At 36.3% G+C, this 20,525-nt stretch overlaps 1 protein-coding gene across 1 annotated transcript in view; it reads right to left on the bottom strand.

Moving 5' to 3' along the window:
* Positions 1-20,525, bottom strand: part of DYNC2H1 (dynein cytoplasmic 2 heavy chain 1) — a 339,886-nt gene that overhangs the window by 27,041 nt on the left and 292,320 nt on the right. The window contains exons 86-87 of the mRNA XM_058289227.2: positions 5,740-5,849; positions 4,657-4,738 (exon numbers count right to left, since the gene is read on the bottom strand). Coding sequence (XP_058145210.1) covers positions 4,657-4,738; positions 5,740-5,849 — 192 coding nt within the window. The remainder of the gene's footprint in view (positions 1-4,656; positions 4,739-5,739; positions 5,850-20,525) is intronic.

Raw genomic sequence — 20,525 nt, 5'->3', positions numbered from 1 at the left:
AGTTGGAAAGAGGCCGGTGGCCGCCATTTTAACTCCACCCCCAGCATGAGGGGAAGCCAGGACTGAAAATCACAATGATTTTTCCACCCAGATCAGACTTCAGGTCTAGCCTAGGCTTCAACCCCACCCCTAGCAGGGAGGAAGCTGGCAGGACCTGTACCAGGCTCTCCAGGTAACTGCAAGTACCTTTGGCTGGCACAAACTGAATAGATGGAAGTCTACTGGGGAAACTGGGGTCACTTTGGACCCACATGGCATATACTGCTACCCACACCTGCAGCTCTATCCCCGCCCCAGGCAGGGGAGAAAGGGGTGTGAAGCTTCATCAGTCTCTGGGCAACTATAGTCTAGGCCTGCACAACTTGGAATGTTACACATGGCTGTGGTTCTGTCCAGACCCCCGGCAAAGGAGAAAGGTGGGAGAAGCTTCATCGTCCCTGGGGCAATGAGGGCAGTTTGAACTTCCACAGCTAACACCACCAACTACATCCTTGGCTCCTCCTGCACAACCAGCAAGGGAGAAAGGGCAAGAAAGCCTTAAACTAAAGAGAGAAACTGCATCCAGAATAAAACGTCTAGTAAGCCAGATGCCAAGACACCAATAAAAAATTATAATCCACACCAAGAAACAGGAAGATACAGCCCAGTTAAAGGAACAGGATAAGCCTCCAGATGACATAAAGGAGTTGAGACAACTAATCATAGACGTTCAAAAAAATCTTAATAAATTCAATGAGATGGCTAAAGAGATTAAGGATATTAGGAAGACACTGGATGTGCTCAAAGAAAAATTTGAAAGCATACATAGGGAAGTAGATTTGGCTCAATGCGTCTACCACTTGGGAGGTTCAGGGTTCAAACCCAGGACCTCCTGACCCGTGTGATGAGCTGGCACAGGTGCTGATGTACGCAAGGACTGCTGTGCCACGCAGGGGTATCCCGTGTGAAGGGGAGCCCCACGTGCAAGGAGTGCACCCCATAAGGAGAGCCACCCAGCGTGAAAAAAGTGCAGCCTGCCCAGGAGTGGTGCTGCACACATGGAGAGCTGACGCAGCAAGATGACACAACAAAAAGAGACACAGATTCCCAGTGCTGCTGACAAGAATGCAAGTGGACACAGAACACACAGTAAATGGACACAGAGAGCAGACAACGGGGGGGGGGGGGGGGCGGAGAGAAATAAATAAAAAATAAATCTTTAAAAAATAAAAAGAAAGCATATATAGAAAAACAGCAGATCCAACGAGAATGAAAGGGGAAATAAATGAAATTAAAAATGCACTGGAATCATAACAGTAGACTTGAGGAGGCAGAAGAAAGGATTGGTGAGCTTGAATAAATGGCCTCCAAGGCGGCAGACTTGGCCCAGTGGTTAGGGCATCCGTCTACCACATGGGAGGTCCGCGGTTCAAACCCTGGGCCTCCTTGACCCATGTGGAACTGGCCCATGCGCAGTGCTATTGCGCGCAAGGAGTGCCCTGCCACGCAGGGGTGTCCCTCACATAGGGGAGCCCCACGCACAAGGAGTGCGCCCCGCAAGGAGTGCATCCCACAAGGAGAGCCGCCCAGCATGAAAGAAAGTGCAGCCTGCCCAGGAATGGCGATGCACATATGGAGAGCTGACACAGCAAGATGACGCAACAAAAAAAAAGAAACACAGATTCCCGTGCCGATAGACACAGAGAACAGACAACCGGGGTGGGGGTGGGGGTGGGTAAGGGGAGATTAAAAAAAAAAATGGCCTCCATAGGTAACATACAAAAGAACAGATGAAAATAATGGAAAAAATTGAACAAGTTCTCAGGGAACTAAATGATAACAAGAGATGAGTAAACATATATGTGTTATCAGTGTCCCAGAAGAAGAGAAGGGAGAAGGGGCAGCAGGAATATTTGAAGAAATAATGGTAGAGAATTTCCCAACTCTATTGAAGTAAATAGGTATCTGTGTCCAAGAAGAACAATGTAATCCTGTTCTAATAAATCCAAATAGACCAACTCAGAGATACAAACTAATCAGTGTCAAATACCAAAGACAAAGAGAGAATTCTGAGACCAGCAAGAGAAAAACAATGCATAACCTATAAGAGATACCCAATAAAATTAAGTGCTGATTTCTCATCAGGAACCATGGAAGCATAAAGACAGTGGTATGATATATTCAAAATACTGCAAGAGAAAAACTTCCAGCCAAGAATTTTACATCCAGCAAGATTGTCTTTTAAAAATGAGGGCAAGTTTAAAATATTCAGATAAAACAGAAAGGAGAGAGTTTGTAACCAAGAGACCAGCTTTGCAGGAAATACTAAAAGGTGTGCTATAGTGTGAAAACAAAAGATAGGAGAGAGAGGCTTGGCAGAGAGTCTAGAAATGAAGATTTATGTAAGTAAAAGTAACTAAAAGTGTCAAAAGAGGGGTGAAAATAAAATATGAAAGATAAAACCCAAAGGTTAAAGTGAATGAAATAAGAACTGCCTTTACAGTAATGACACTGGATGCTAATTGTTTAACTCCCCAATCAAAAGAACCAGACTGGTGGAACGGATAAGAAAACATGAGCTACCTATATGCTCTCTGCAAGAGACTCACCTTAGACTGAAGGATACTAATAGATTGAAAATGAAAAGCTGGAAAAAAGATATTCCATGCATGCAGTAACAAAAACAAACAAACAAAAAAGCAAGGGTAGATATATTTATATCAGATGAAATAGACTTTAAAAGACACTAGTCATGCACAAGATGAAGAGGAAGTCAGGGAAAAAAATTCCATTTACAATAGCAACTAAAAGAATCAAATATTTAGTAATAAACTATGATCTCATAATCTGTAACAAATGTCTCACTAAGGTGTGTTGTGTAAGATATGAACTATAGTTAGTAGTAAGATTTTCACCATACTCTTTCATAATTTGTAACAAATGTTTCACAACAATGCAAGGTGTTGGTGGTAGGTTGATGTATGGGACCCCTGTATTATGTTATGTATGTTTGCGATATAAGTTCACAACTTTTACTATACACTTATTGTTTATGTATGTTCACGTATAAATGATTAAAAAAACACACAAAAACACGTAAGCTTGGAATTTTGTGGTTTTGGATGACTTAATTTTCATTTTAGGTACATAGTTCTTAGAACATGAAGACACCTTGACAGGTTAAATTTGCCTTAGTTTTTATAGCCCTATTTCTGAATAACAACGTTACACAGTCCGTATGTTTTTCACAGGTGTCAGAGACCACACAACCAAGTCAAGTGCTTGGTACTTCATGTGGATTATGCATGTCATATCCTCCCTCACTTTACTAACAATGTATGACCACGAGGAATAGGTAGTTCTCTGTGTGCGCTAGAGGGCAAGGTTAGAATAAAATCTATTTCCTTCATCTTCAAGTGAGAATTTTGGAGCAACTTACAGAACCAAAAGAGAAAGATCTAGCTTATTGTTAACCAAATTTCTGTCACACTATGCTGTAACAGCTGATGCCAAGAACACCTGCGATAGTGCTGCTCCTATATAGGCCCTCAATTCATCATGAGTGCTTATTATGTACCAGCTGTTGTTTCGGGCATTTAAGATACAACAAAACTAGAGGAAGAAATCACCACTTTTGTGGGACTTACATTCTGGAAGAGTAAGACAGACAATAATAAGAAACATAATGCATAAATTATATAATATGTTAGAAAGTAGTAAGTGCTATAGATAAAACCATCGTTGAACTGCAGACTAGAATTATACAAATCAAACTTCCACAGAGCTGGCTGCTCCAGGTTAACTAAGTTAAAGAACTCTAATCTTGCATTTAATTCATTTAAACAACTGAATTATATGTGACACTGGACTAGATATCGGGAATCTAAAGAAGGATGAGACGAAGCCTTTGTCCTCATTGGCACTGCAGTCTCATGAGGCAGACCAATATGGCTATATAGAGAAAACATAATACAACATGCAAGGAGCTATGTAGTGAAAACAAATGACAAAGAAGCAATTCAAGGTGTCAGAGAGGGGAAAAGGAATGGCAGGAAAGAGGTACTAATTACGTGGAAAACAGTGGGAGTTGCTAGAAGAGGGATTTCCGACAGCCTTGTGATTAGATTTGTTATCAACATTTGAACGATTATCTATTATTGTAAAAGTAATGGATTTTAACAGGAAAGTTAGCTATGAAAATTTAGACTATAAAAGAAATAGATAATTGTAGATAGCTTGATTTTTAATAGGTATTTAATTTATGTACAAATTATAAACTCCCTGAGGACAAGATCTGGTCTAATTTTTTATACATCACATATTAGATGCAGTTTATTATACAGTAAATGTTTATTGAATTGAATTTTAGAACAGGTAACTTAAAATAACTTCATGATTTGTAGCATTTTTTAACAAGAGTTAAATTTTCAAATAAAATAAAATTTAATAAAATTTCAAATTCCTAAAATTTTTATTTTTACATGAGATTTCATATTTTGTATTTCACATTTTTTCCTGCTAGAGCTTAGATTATTTTGATTTTTCACACAAGTGATACAAATTATCTCTGCTGATCGTAAACTATAAAAATAGGTGACTCTAAGAACAGTTTTAGAATCTCCATCACACTTAAAAATAAAACTTTTAGACTGCAAATACCTAGAATTAGTCTAGTACCTTAATTTGCAGCTTTGCTTCTTGCAGTCGACCTTTCCATGATGCTACAAATTTAAAGCTATCCACAGAATGACCCATTGCCCTGTAAAACATCAAATGTTAGAAAGACATTAAATTTCAGGAATTAAATTATGAAGAGTAATTGAAGAATATCTACTATTTAAAATTGGACTATTTGGAATGTGCAAATGATCAGATCTATTAAACTATACATAATATCTTAGACATCTCTCTTAGTTTCTAAAGTTAACTGTTTATATGTCAGCCTCTGCTTCAAGGCTGTAAGCTAATTAAGGGTAGGGTCTTTCTTTTTCATTTTCACATCTTCATTTGACCACCATTCTCAATCAAGTGCAGGCACATGATAGGTGCTCAATAAATGGTTATTTACTGAAATGAAATATTAATCAATATTTATCATGTAATACTAAACAGTACAAATTGAAAGCCCCCTGTATCACCTTTAAAGAACAACTAAATTTTGTTCAGAATATTTTTGGCTGTGTCTCTTCCGTTACATTCTAATTTGACAAAAAGTATTGTCTATGTATGATGTGCTAATACAATTGTGCTGTAAAAAGGAGCTTCATCTTAACCATCAGGCCCTGTTGCCCCATCAAGAAGCCTAGGCAGCACCATTCAAGAGAACTTTCGGTGAAAATAAAAATGCTTTCCATGCAGTCTGAAGTGGTAGCCACTAGCCACATGCTGCAATTGAGTATACTGAATGTGGCTAGTGTGACTGGGAAATTGAATATTCAATTTGATTTAAGCTTAATTAATTTAAATCTAAATAGCTATATGTTACTAGAGCTACCATATGGGATAGCACAGGTCTAGATAAACAAAATTATAAAAATTATTTTTCATTTTTCTTTTATTCTAATAAAATACAACATAATTAAATGCAGAGCTTTTTTTTAACCAAATGTTAACTGCATTATAAATGGTATAGTATTAGGAAAAACAAAACTATCTAAATTTCAACAATACATTTACTTCTTGACAATCCAAAGAATGTGATCAGAAGTAAATGAAGGAAAATAGAACTACAATTGAGGACAAATACCTCATATTAATTACCTTGCAGTTTCCTGACGAAGAGCATTGAGAAATGTGTCTGGATGGAAGAGTTCTGATAGGTCAAGTGTATCGGAGAGAAGAGTCTGTTTTTCGGCTTTATCTACCCAGTTCTAGAAAGAAAAAAACATACATATATACATTTAAAAACTTTGTAAATTTGAAAGACAAAGAAATCAAAGACTTATTACTCATAAGTCATTTTCAATGAGAGCATGATGTAGTTTCCATGCTTTGCAACAGTGTCTTGAAAAAAAATAAATTTCTTCTTCATATTGTTAATCTGTCAGTTGTTTGGTATAACATCCATACATCCAAAATAAGCTTCCTTGCACAATCTATTGTTGGTAAAAATCTCAAAATAGAAAGTCCAAAATACGAGAATCAATCTAACATATAACCTCAGTCCTCTCCCAGGGACGCCCGCCCTCTCAAAGTGCGCGAGGGGATCCTGAGCATTCGGGTCTGCTCTAGGGTCCTCAGGCCCCCACGTTTTGGCAATGCTTATTAAACTATGGTTCCAGATCCAGATTCAGGAGGGAATTTGTTACCTCATTGAATTAAGTGTTACAGTAGAGGGTAATATGCAGGAAGAAATAATAAGTCTTTGTTCAAGGGTATTTTGAAAGTCTTTTCTACTCACCTGCCATTTTATAAATCAACCTATAGTCTTTTTGGAAAAAGATATATCAACAGAAACTCTGTGTGGTGAATATAATTTTTAAAAATGCCATTTGGAACAAATAAAAGCAACATAAAGTCTACTGCAGCACATACTATATGCCTGGCACTGACTGCCCTAAGTGCTCTCCACGTACTAACCAAGTCTGTGTTACCATTTTACAAATGAGGAAATGGCAGCACAGTGAGATAGTACCACAGGAACATTGTAAAAATTACAGAATTATCATCTACCCAGTAATTCATTTCATATAGTTTATAAAAGTTTAGAAAAAATCGTTGAATTTACTGCCTGTAAACAGAATGTGTTTCATGTACTCTAACACCTTTTTATCCACCCAAGCATTTATATCTGCTAACCAGGTCTAGAATAGGGGAAATTAAAATCTCCAAAGTTATTATATTTGCATTCATATTTTAATGCATTTCGCTATTACATCCTGTAGCAAAAATGCTCCTGTGTCCTTTCTACCAATGGTAATAAGCCGATTTCATAAGGAGAACAGACTTAAAAGAGACCTCTTTAACAAAGTACAATTATTGCCTTCTTAGATATTATCCTTTACAATAATAATACTTCATAAAACATCTATTTCTAATGAAATAAGTCTAAATCAGGCATAGGACATTTTGTCTACTCCCTAATCAAATACTTTTATCAAATTATCTGCCTTTTATTTTCATTAGCTAAATGGAGTCAACAAATTGTGTTTGCATGATGACCCTATTTTATTGTAATGTTTCCTTCTGTTATTTTATACCACCTATTTTAATATAATCATTTCATACAGAAATATTACAAATTATGCAGTTATTTCACCAATGCCTTAAAATTAATTTTGAATTCAAGTAACTCAAGAAAAATTGTGGCCAGGAATGGAGGTACATGTGTTCAAACTAAAAGAGGATGCCTGCTAATCAGAATTTCACTTCATTAAACTTTCAATTAATATAATTTATCAAGGAAGAAAGGCTCTTCTCGTAAAAGTGTTATTAGTTCACAAGAAAAAAATGACTTATTAGTCTATTAAGTTTAAAGGTAGACTAAAACAAAGATATTAGTTGATAAAGTGTAAATAATAAATTGTTTTCATGTGTATAATGTTTTTGAGCAGCAAATATCACAGTGAAAAAGCAACAAGCACATTTTATTATTTTAAAACTACACTTACATTCATTTATAAACATGGAAATAAAATCTTAAGTAGTCTCATCTTTAATAAGCAGGAACATGCATATATGAATGGGCTTTCAATAAAATGGTAGCCATATTGGCTGGGAAGTTTTTCTCAGTAAATGTTTCTTGTTTACCCTGCACTTGGTCATGGGCTGTGCCCTTCCCTTTTACAGGATCAGCTTTAAGACTGAACATAAGACCTTCAGTCTCACCTTTGATTATGGACTATCTACCTATTATTCTTCAAATGCTGTATAAAAGGTGTGATTATGGACAAAAGCAAACAAATAGCTAGTAGAACTGAACAATTTAATGGGTTGGGTAATCTGTTGACCCTCAACATATATATGGATATACATTTAGAATCATAGTCAGGTAAAGCAGCTAAACTGGAAGGGACCATAGAGATGATCTAGAATAATCCCATTGTAACATAAAGTATTTTTTCCCAGGCAATATGTCAAAGTTTGAAAATATTGCCCCATTTTATTTTTTGGTGGTTAAGGAGAATCAATGGACTCAAATGACATTCACTCAGAAGCACTTACTGAATGTAAAGAGCTCGCATCTAGTTAGGGGAGCAGATACGGGGCAGGCGGGCGCTGGAGTCAACTGGACCAGAAAGGCAAAGGAGAAGGCGCCACCGTGTGCACGGCCGTGTGATGGGAGAGCCAGGGACCAGAGCTCGCCGGAAGCCAAGCCCAGAACGCCAGTGTGGAGGGAGGGATCATTGCCTTGCTGGGGCCTAGACTTTAGACTTCTCTTAGCCTCAAAACTGTGAGTCAATAAATTCAGATGGTTTAGCTAATCCACTGCGTGGCATTTATTTTAGCAGCCTGGAAACGGAAGCATTTCTCCCCGTGAAGTCCACTCCTGTAAGGCTCTGGGACTAGGAGGACTCCCAGCAGGTTGGGACTAGAGGGAGGGCTGCCTGGAGCTGGCGCTAGGACAGGCTTTCCCTCATTGTGAAACAAGCCTGAGAAAACAGCCTGCCTACTCCTCCTGGGGCAATGGGTTAGAAGCTGTGAGCCTAAGAAGGCAGGAGGCCCTAGTCAGAGCTTTTTACCCGGAAATGAAACCTATACTTGGTAAATGGCCTAAGTGTCACTAAAAACCTATGGAGAAAGGACAGACTTTTACTATATGACACTGTATAACTGCTTATTGCCATAAGGATAAAAAAATAGATAACCCATCTACCACACAGACAACAAATTCCAGAAAGAGCTAAATGATAAAAGATTATTTTAAATGAAAATATAAGAAAATATGTTGACTTCAGGGTAAAAGAAGATTTCTTAAATGAAAAATCAAAGCCTCGAAGAAAATAATTCTGAAAGTGATTTTCTATAGAAACTAAACTTCAGAAAATTTGAAACTGTTTGGGATGCAAGGTGGGAAAGGATAAGCTAAACTAACATCTAAGGACAAAAACAAGCATAGAAGGAAAGGAAGACTAAGTAGGTGAAAGGATAATTTGATGAGTTTAAAGAAACAAAACCTATGATGAAAGGAAGCTGAATTAGTAAAGAAGGAATTGCAATGAGACTAAAATGGCAATAGAAGAATGAGCATTCACATTGGAAATAGTAAAGAAAACAACGGGTACCATGAAAACTCAAAGCAGTGAAATAAAGTTGAAACAAAGAAGCTCCCCTAATGCAGAAGAGAAAAGGAAGGTGAAATAATGATAATGAAGATGGCAGATATGGTGAATTAAATGATCTAAAGAATATAAGAAAGAGATCAGAAAAACTGGAATACAAGAAATAATGAGAGAGAGGGTCAAATAATTCTTTCTTTAAGAGGGTGGGGTGGGGTTCGACAACCCTGCATCTACTATAGCCCTTTAAAAGAGCTAACCATCTTTCTGGTAAAATTAATCTTATGCTTTTTCTAAGGATATTTCTATTCCCTTTTTAATCATATTTTCAAATTACAAATAGAGGGGGTAAGCATCCTATTATTATCAAGACAGCGAAATCAGGCTATCCACAAAGGATCCACCCGAAGTCATATTTCTCCTCTCAGAATAAATGCTACAAGATGATAGGTTATTACGTACAGATATTCAAAGGAAAAAAGCCTTTTCCTCAAGAATTTGCATCTACTTAAGCTATCATTCGTGAATGTAACAGATAACATTTTTAAATAGGCAAGAAAATAAATATGCCACTTCTGTACCTATTTTTGAAAACACCACCCAGAAATGTTCTTTTACAGATTAATCAAGACTAACAATTTAAGAACACAGAAGAGCTATAGGATATAAACAATGAAATCAAACATAGAATTAAATCTAATACTATAACAAAATTAAATGTACTTTTTTTAAAGACCCAAAGAGTCAAAAAGCATAAACATAGAAACCTTTATTTTTATTTATTTATTTATTTTTTTAAAGATTTATTTATTTATTTAACTTCCCCCCCTCCCCTGGTTGTCTGTTCTTGGTGTCTATTTGCTGCGTCTTGTTTCTTTGTCCGCTTCTGTTGTCGTCAGCGGCACGGGAAGTGTGGGCGGCGCCATTCCTGGGCAGGCTGCTCTTTCTTTTCACGCTGGGCGGCTTTCCTCACGGGCGCACTCCTTGCGCGTGGGGCTCCCCCACGCGGGGGACACCCTTGCGTGGCACGGCACTCCTTGCGCGCATCAGCGCTGCGCATGGCCAGCTCCACACGGGTCAAGGAGGCCCGGGGCTTGAACCGCGGACCTCCCATATGGTAGACGGATGCCCTAACCACTGGGCCAAAGTCCGTTTCCCAGAAACCTTTAAAACACACTACAGGAGTAAATCCAAATATAGCGGCTATACCCCACAGAGAACAAAATTTCCCTCAAGGCTTCACACACATTTATAAAACAATCATGAATTTGGACATAAAGAAGCTGTGTTTAAGTTTTTGATCCTCATGAAGTAAAATTGGAAGAATTTAATATATTATAAAGATGGCATCAGATCACTGTGGAATGAAAAAAACTATTCAATAAATAAATAGGCTACACACTATTCAGAGTAGAATGATACTCCCTGAATTACTTACAAAAACAGAAAAACAGAAAAGATCATTTTAAGAGCAGGAAAAAAGAAAGGAGAATATCTGATCACAGAATTGTGGCCTTCCTTTGAAAACAAAAAGAAATATATGATACATTACATAAAAATTTTGCATATACAAAAAAATAACAGATAAAATAAAAAGAGCTAAAATCAAACTGGGAAATACTTTTCACAAATATGAAAATGAATAACTTTAATTTTATGTCAAATTGTTTACATGTTTATTGAAATGTGAAAATATGATCACCCCCTAGAGTTACTAAGAATGTAAATTTTTAAACTGAGGTATGTTGGCTGCTCGTCAAAATAGCAGTCTGAGAAATGATAATGCTCTAATGTTGACAGAGGAGCAATGAAATGGACAAAATTTTGGTAGGAGCATATATTGGTACAATATTGCTCCAGAGCAAACTAATAGAATATATCCAAACTTTGGAAGTATTGAAACTATTTTACTCAGTAATTCCTTTTCTCAGCATCCAAACTGAGGAAATAATAACAAATTCAAACAAATACCACCATATGTGGCATGTTCATTTAAAATTATTTATAATATTAAATAATTAAACATATATACTAGAAATTAGCAAATTAAATTACACATGTATTTTCATCAATGCCATGAAAAATTATATAGCCAATAAAAACAGATATTTGAAGAATATTTAATGACATTGTTCATGACCATTTAATGCTCATGAAATTGTTCATGACTTAATGCTATTTATCAGAATGAAAAAACATATACATAGTATGAACCTACCTATATAAAAACATTGAGCAGAGAAAAACAATGGAAGAAAATACATTATAAAATCAACATACATAATTTCAGCTGGGTCTAGCCAAAAGCCTATTTAAAAAATATGTATATGTTTATTTATTTATTCCCCATCCCACCCCCTGCCGCTTGTGCTCGCTGTCTGCTCTCTGTGTCTACTTGCTGCACGTTCTTCGTGTTTGCTTATCTTCTCTTCTCATCTTTTCTTTAGGAGGCACCAGGAACCAATTCCAGTATCTTCCGACATAGGAGAGAGGCCCTCAGTTGCTTGAGCCACCTCAGCACCCTGGTTTGTTGTGTCTCTCACTATCTCTCCTCTGTGTTTTTTTTGTTGCGTCATCTTGTTGCGCCAGCTCTGCATACCACGTGGGCCAGCTCTTCATGCCACATGGGACAGGCTGCTTTCACTAGGAGGCACTGGGAACCGAACCTGGGACCCTCCACATGGTAGTCAGGAGCCCAATCACTTGAGCCACATCCGCTTCCCTAAATATATTTTTATTATAGAAGTTGTGAACTTACAATCATGTACACATATGGAATTCCCATACAACGACCCCCCACCAACACCTAATAGCCTATTAACTGACTATCTTCATTCACAAGTAATAACATTTATGCCATATAAAATGCAATGTATTAATAAATTGATACCATTTTATTTTAATGTACTACATTCTGTGGAAAAAAAGTGTTTAAGGCAACTAACAAGTAATTTAGGCAATTATTCTTCACAACAGGCCATCTTTTATATTCCTTCTTCTTTTCTTCCAAATTATTTAGTATAAATTTAGGGGCTTATGATCTGTGGATAAATTTATCCAGAACTAAACTCTAATTTATCCAGAATAAAAATAAGTATCTCCAGTCATTGTTTTGACTGAAGTAAATAAAACATTACAGGTTATTAGCATGTTAATAGCCTTGTATATAATGAGTTTCTTCATTCCTTGGCTAAATAAAAGATAATAAACTGCAGTTCATCAGCCCAGTAGATTAACAAAAATTAAAGTACAATTACAATGTCATCAGATTAAATAAAATATTTCTTATTACAGTTTGTGACACCAACTTCAAGTAATTGTGAGTGTACTTCAAGATATTTGCCATTCCTTGAATGTAAATTTTTCCTGAATCCAAACCTGGACTTATAGTATCATTACTCAAATATTGTACATTAGGTTTAACTACTACATTATCAGTCATGGGGAAAACAAAGGAAATTAAATGCTCTCTTCCAAATTTAATCAGGAATTTCTGAGTTTGAGATATAAAATTCTGATATCCAGAGAACAAGACTGAATTGCAATAGCTTCCTGAAGCTCTAATCATTTTTAGCCTACATGATTCTTTAAAAAAAAATTGCCTCATGTACTCTTATCAATAAGGTTACTTTGACTATCAGCTTTAGAAAACTGCCTTAAAGACATGAGTGCTGAAAATACTGTAGTTAAGGTTCTGTTCATAATCTTCTTCTGCAAAATTAACATTGGCTTTAATTCTTCATAGAATCTTCCAAATTTTAATATGCTGTGTTTTGATTTATTCAGTTAATTTCCAATGTACTTTCTGATATCTTCTTTGACCCATGGGTTATTTAGAAGTATGTATTTAATTTCCAAATGTTTGGAAGTTTTCCATAAATTTTTCTGTTACTGATTTTCAACTTACTCCTGAATCATACTTTGTGTGATATGAATCCTCTTTAATTTGTAGAGAATAGTTTTACGGCCCAGAATAAGATCTTTGGTAAATGTTCTCTGTGCCCTTGAAAGAATGTGTATGCTCCTGTTGTTGAATGGAATCCTCTATGAATGTCATTTAAGTTGGTGGACAGTATTAAGTATTCTATATCTTTACCAATTTTCTGTTTACTTGTTCTGTCAATAATTGAAAGTTGTGCTGAAATCTCCAATTTTACTTGTGGATTTATCTATTTTTCCTTAGTGTTCTCTCACAGTTTTTGCTTCACATTTTTGATGTCCTGTTATTAGAAGCATAAACATTTATTAGTGTTATGTCTTTTTCATGACTTGATTCTTTCATTATTATAAAATAACCTTCTTCATCCCTGGTTATATTCTTTGCTCTGACACATATTTTGTCTAATATTAATATAGCTATGTCAGCTTTCTCTGACTACTGTTAATATAGTGCATCTTTTTCTGTCCTTATACTTTTAACCATTTGTGTCTTTACATTCAAAGTACATGTCTTATAGCCATCGTTGGGTCTTGCTTTTTTATCCAATCAGACAATATTGGCTTGCTTTTTAACTGGTGACTCTGAAAATAGACATCAATTTGTAAAAATGCTACCTAATGATTTATTTTAATATTATTTAGGAAAAATGAGCTTATAAATTGCCCTACCTTCTTAGGAAAAATTTCATGGTTTTATGCTGACAAAATAGAATTAAATGAGTAAAATTATAGCTTCAATTTGTCTTTACATGGAATTTTAAAATAAATACATTTTTAGTGAAAGAACAGAAAAGAACAAAAAATTGATCTCTTACCCAATCACATACACCCTTAATAAGATTACTACTTTTAATTAAACATTTTTGTAGTAATATATAATAGCAATGACCATGAGTAATTTCTAACTATAATAATTAACACATACATTGGGAACATCTGATAAATATAAAATTAAGTGTATGACTTAGTTTTTGAATCAAGCTCCTGGGTTAGTGATTATGTAGTTGTAGGCAATTCTTACCCTCATTCTTTAAGCCATGGATCAATTTAGGGGGAAAACTGGATAGAACTAGTACTCTTTTGGTAACTAGGTAGGATTGTTAAGCCTTCATGAACAGTTAAATTAAATACACTTGATACATACATTAAAGTGAGGAAATAGGAAGAAGACATTTTGAAGACCTAAAGACAACCACAAATAAAAATTTTTATTCATTGATAGGATTATGAATGTAAATATGAGTTATTTAAGTGGGTTTTAGCGCCATTTAAGCAATGAACAGATAAAATGTCAAGCAATTTACTGATTCTGTGTATTGAAGACCCTCAGTTTTCTTACCCACAGACTGTATTTAAAATGGCATATAACTTTTATAACTTTGACAATTACTTTAAAAATTATTTTATATTCTATTCTTATTTATTCTGAAAGCCACTATTTCTGGTCTGGACCTTGAAATTTAAAAAAGATACGTGGAACTTAGACTAGATTCGGAAGAGAAATGTGTTCTGAAAGACTGGAGAAAGGCTAGAGATGTTAAGGCTAACTATTGTAAAGAAGAAAGGCAATTTTTAAAAAAGCTTTTAAGCAAGCAAAATTACATTTCAGAGGTGATGGTAAGCAGATTTCTTCAGTTTCCATTAATGATAATAAAATGTGAACTGGTTTACATATGATCATGAGAAAATATGAAAACAATTACTAGCACTAGTAATTCGCTGTGAGTTGAAACATAAAAGGTTATGGCCGAATGACCTCTAATTGCACAAATTTAAGTCAACTGCTCTAATTTTTTAGATCTTAACCACTCTCTCCTCATATTGTAAAGCTGACTTTAAAAAAAACAACAATTCAAGCTGTAGGAAGGACCTGTGGGAAACTTTAGCCTACAGAGCTATCTCAAGTAGACCAATTTTTGTTAACTTGTTTAAATTTATAACTTAAAAGACATGGTATTGTCTGGTTGGAAATGAAATATACCTCATGTCATCTTTAAAAAGGGAAATTTTACTCTTCCCTGATCCTTAATATATCCACTTGTTAAAATACTGGAGAGTCCATCCAAATGTATAGTATATTTTAATAAAAAGCGACACTGTATATCTGGGTTTCTAGGCTCACTGTCTGAATAAGTAAGTAACTTATTCAATACAGCTTTGTGCTGGGTTGGTTGGTTGTTTTTGCCACCTTGTGCAGAAAATTTTTAGCAATAAAATTTTATTGTCTGTTTTTTATTGATCATTCTCCTGACTTTTTCAAAGCTGGGAACGAAACAAGTTGTATGGACTAAACATAGACTAAGGTTGTCAGAGTTCATGTAGAACCTGGGTCACTGTGAGAAACAGGGTAATTAGAAATGGCCTTTTGGTATGGTACTTCATTTTCCCGGAGGCATTTATTCTGTCTGCACTATTACAGGTCCTTTCTTAATGATTAGATACTATTTATTTGTATTGATTTTTATTTAATTTTTTCTTAATTTTTATTAGGGAATTTGTGATCTTATAAAAAATCATGCATAATGTGCAGAATTCCCATACATCCCCATTTTTTATTTAGAGGAAGGTTTGGGACCTTGTTATAGAAATAGAAAAACAAGTAAAATTTAATACACAGATTATATAGTTCAATACTGATTTAGTCAATTAACAACTGATTTTGTTTCAGGAAAAGGACTAAAGATTAATTCTACTAGAACTAAAATTATCAAATATGGTAGAGGTCCCCAAACTCTAAATGATAGTACAAGTGTGTGTGTGTATGTGTGTGTGCATGCATGGCCATGTTATATTGAATAAAGCTTTTCAGGGATTTCAATCACCCACTTAGCTGTCCTAGAGTAGATTTTAAATACCTTTTTAAGAGTTTTGGTCATGCATCTCTTTTGCCTTTAAGTGAAAGGAGGCAGGAGGTCTTTTATACACATGCATGTCATGGCTTGATTATCTATTAAGGAACATAGATATTACATATATTTAACTTGCAATATAAAATAGCTACACTCGAGGAAATAAAATCTTAAGCACATTGTTACTGACAATCAAAAACTATTAAAAATAATGAGAATTTCTTAAGAGATACAAATCTTCACCTACTTGACTTTTCAACAACTATCAACACAGGGCACCTTCTTAAAACTCTTGCTTCACCTGGCTCTGGATCACCGTCTCCAGTCTTCCTTCTGCCTTTCCTTCCACTCCTTTCTGGTCTCAGTTATTGGGCCCTCCTCCTATTCTGGGCTTCTTATATATACTGGAGTGCACCCAGGCTCAGTCCTTAGCTAATGCCAAGGTTTTAAGGAACATCTTTACATCTTTACATGTTGATGACTGGCAATTTTATAGCTCCTGCTTCAACCTCTCCCTGACATTTCAGTCAGGATGTCTAAAAGGCCTCTAAACTTTACATGTTCAAACCAGAACTTTTGCTTCACAAGACCACGTCCCTCCCGATGCTACTGCTTCATCATTAGTACCCTTCAACTCAGGAAACCATCTCACCAACTGCTCAGGCCAAGCCCTTGAAGCCACCACTGACGCTTCTTTCTCATTCCACACAGCCGAACCCACAGGTCCAATACCAAAATCTTACAACTTCTCCATTTCCACAGCCATCCTAACCTCCTAACTGCCATAATACTATCGCTAGCCTCAGCACTTCAAACACTGCAAGAACTTCTTTACTGGTCAACCTGCTTCCATTCTTCCTTCCTATAGTCTATTCTTCTCATGCCAAAAGCAAACTCTTAAAAATGTAATGTCCCCCCCATCCACAGACTTCTCATCACACTCAGACTAAATCCCAGTCCTCACCAAAGCCTGCATGGAACCACGGGCCCTGGTCCCTGGCCCCTCACTTCCAGGAGCACTGCTCCTTTCACACATGCCCAGCCACCCTGCTTCCTTTAGGTTCTTCAAACAAGCAAAGCACATTCCCGTCTCAAGATTTCACACCCACTGGTCTCTCCGCCTCCATTTATCCTTCTCTCAGATAGGACCATGGTTTGCTTTCTTAGGTCATTCACCTCTCTGTTTAAATGCCACCTCCTAGGAGAGGACTTTCCTGACTACTTGGACTAAAGTGCCAGTCTCCCCCATCTGGCCATTCTAAATTCCCTTATTATAGATCCTTTTTCTTCCTAGCATCCTAAAAGATTAATGACAAGTAAAGTTCAGTTTAGTTTCAGTATTTGGCCAAAAGCTGCTATTTGGCTTCACCTTCTCTAGATCTAACAACAGATGCCTACTTAAACATTGTTCTCACCTCCCTAAAATGGATAATATCAGTAACTGTATAAGCACAGACATTACGACCCTATCTAATAGAAGCAACAATGTTAGCAATACAGTACTAACAAGACATAACATTGAGATATATTTTAGATATTATTCACTATCCTGTATACTCAGGCATTTTATATACAACTTGAAGTGAAAATAGCCCCTCATTTAGATCTATAGGCTGAACTTCTCTCAGGCTGAACTATAAATGTATATTTATTATTGCAAGGTAAAATTAAAAAGAATGATAGTGAAAATTGTTAATTTTATGTAAAAACTTAAGAACTCTATTTTTCAATAAATAGGGAAAATACTGATAATTAACACGAATATTAAGAGAGAAGGTAAGAGCTTAGTAAGTATAAGAAGTAATGAAGGATTTTGAGACAAGAAATATTCACAAAAATTTAAATAATACAAAGTATAATATTAGATATTAGATTATAAAGAACTGTTTGGCATACTAGCATTTGCACCATTAAAAAAAATAACATTTAAGAAAGAAATTTAATTTGGGTATTTAATTCTATGTCATATCCTTCATGGAGAAGTCCTATTTGTACATGCTTCCCTGTAGGGAGCATAGGCCGTATTGCGGGCCTGGGTACCATCGAAAGTGCTGAGTCATGATGAGTCAGGAGTGCTGAGTCATGGTGAGTCGTGAAATGCTGAGTCATGGGGCAGGGCCAAGGTGCATGTGCCTCCCCTAAATTACCATATCCCTATATATGCCCCCTTTCCCCCCTCTTCCCCGAACCGTCTGCAGATTGCGCATGAGCCCACACCACACGCTGGCCATCCTAATGAAGTCTCCTGCTTCTTCTGACCGCTGTTCGTGTGAGTTCGTAGCACAGTCCTCTCCGCCGCAGCTGGTCTGCGGCCCCGGCAGCAGTTCCCGGCAAGAGAAGTCGCCCCGACAACCCGTATCTCACGCCGGCAGTGTGAGGAAGGCCCTCTCCCCCAGCGGAACCGGTCCACGAGTTGCAGCCGACCAGCCACCTTCACTTCCCATCTTATAAGGATTAAGTAACAATGGGATATCAACTTTGCCACCTCAATATTTCTTAAGGGTGAAAGAAATTTGAATATCATTTACAAAATAGACAATAAAAACATTTTCAATCCAAGAATAAATATAAAAAGGTGAAGGAAAAAAAATCAATAAAAATTAGGTAAATCAAATATTTATTTTCTTTATTCAAATTCCAAAACAATTGACTTTAAAATGAATACTTATTTAAGAATTACTTCTTATTGAGGTTTTGAATCTATGGAGGTTTATAAAGTAAAACGTGACAAAATAATTGACAAGGATTATTATTTCCAGGAGATGAAATAAAGGGAGTTTTAAGATTTGCCTAAGATTCCTTTGAGGGCTAAAGAGACCCATGGGAGTTATGGTCATGGCCGATGGGGTTAACTACCAGGGCAGATGGCCCCTCTTTGGAAATGGTGTTTATGTGTGATGAATCTGGACTCAGATGGGATCTCCCTTCATAAGACTTTCATGCTAATGTGCTGGAGGTGCAGTTAATGTTGGGGTTTAAGATATATTTAGGGGATTTGAATCTCTGGACTGACAATGTGATAGCCAGATCCTGAGCCTCAACAGACTCCAGCACCTACAATCTGATTTATTGGACTTACCACACTCAGCTAAGATGGAGTTGAAGAAGGACAACCACCACACCATGGAGCCTAGAGTGATTACAACTGAAAATGGGAGGATTGCATCCAGCATCCAGGTGGAATCTGACCCTCCTCTTGACATAGAGGTGCAATGGACACAACCAATCCAATGTCCACATAGAAGAGGTGGCATTGGATTGGGAAAAGTGGACATAATGGACAAAGGGTATGGGGAAAGGCAGGAAGAGATGAGAGGTGGAGGCGTCTTCGGGACATGGAGCTGCCCTGGATGGTGCTTCAGAGGTAATCACCGGACATTGTAAATCCTCACAGGGCCCACTTGATGGACTAGAGGAGAGTATGGGCCATGATGTGAACCAATGTATATGAGGTGCAGAGGTGCCCAAAGATGTACTTACCAAATCCAATGGATGTGTCATGATGATGGGAACGAGTGTTGTTGGGGGGGGGGAGAGGGGGGGGTGGGGGGTGGGGTTGAATGGGACCTCACATATATATTTTTAATGTAATATTATTACAAAGTCAATAAAAAATTAAAAAATTAAAAAAAAAAAAAAAAGAACAATTTCAGAAAATATAATGTAAATGTTAGGTGGGGTAAGTAGGGGGTGGTTATTTTTGGCATTCTGTGATAACTCATAATGTTTCTTTGTCTTTGCATATACTTTTCTTCTCTTTCTTGGAGTGCCTCCTCTGTTTTTATCCAACAGCTCCTCTTCATCCTTCAAATCTTGGTTTAAGAGGTACCTCCTCCAGGAAGCCCTCTAACCAACCAGTTGGATTTAGATGACTTTCTGCCAGACTCCCCTGGTCATACTGGCATAACTCATAGTAGCCCTTACTCATTCTTTAAGAATGCCTGTAATTGTCTGTAAATATCGGAAATAAACTCCTTTATGGCAAAAAAAAAAAAAAAAAAAAGATTTGCCTAAGATATGACTCTTATGTTCAAGGTTCTTTCTAGACAAATATATTGAAAAATATATTCCTAAATTATTTTTTCTGTATGCAAAATAGTATTATTATTAGTATTTCATTATTTATTAAAAAGTCTACTTCAATGTCATGCGCATCAATTAGACATGCATATGCAGCCAAAAGTCCTTTTAACATGTGACAACTTTGTAAATTAAAAAGGAAATCAATCACTGCTTTCCTTGCTTGCTAAGAGATTTCCTGTTGTAAACAGCTAACAACAAAGTGCATCTGATTGAAGATATATTATAGAATTGGAAATCAGTAAGTAAAGAGTCATGCAATTATTACTGACAATTGGAACAAACATGAAGAAGGCTATGATTGATTTAGTAATTACAAGCTTACAATTTTGTTCAAAACCTATTGTATGTTCAGAAAGAATAAAAATACAGCAAATGATGGGACAGACTTATTGACTATAGCATAAAAACCACTTTTATTCTTCTTCTTTAGCCAAAAACAAAACTACATGACATAGAA

The sequence above is a fragment of the Dasypus novemcinctus genome, chromosome 27, assembly GCF_030445035.2.
Source record: "Dasypus novemcinctus isolate mDasNov1 chromosome 27, mDasNov1.1.hap2, whole genome shotgun sequence".
NCBI classification, from domain to species: Eukaryota; Metazoa; Chordata; class Mammalia; order Cingulata; family Dasypodidae; genus Dasypus; species Dasypus novemcinctus.
The sequence above is the reverse complement of the archived record's forward strand: the minus strand, read 5'-3'. Positions and strand labels throughout refer to the sequence as shown.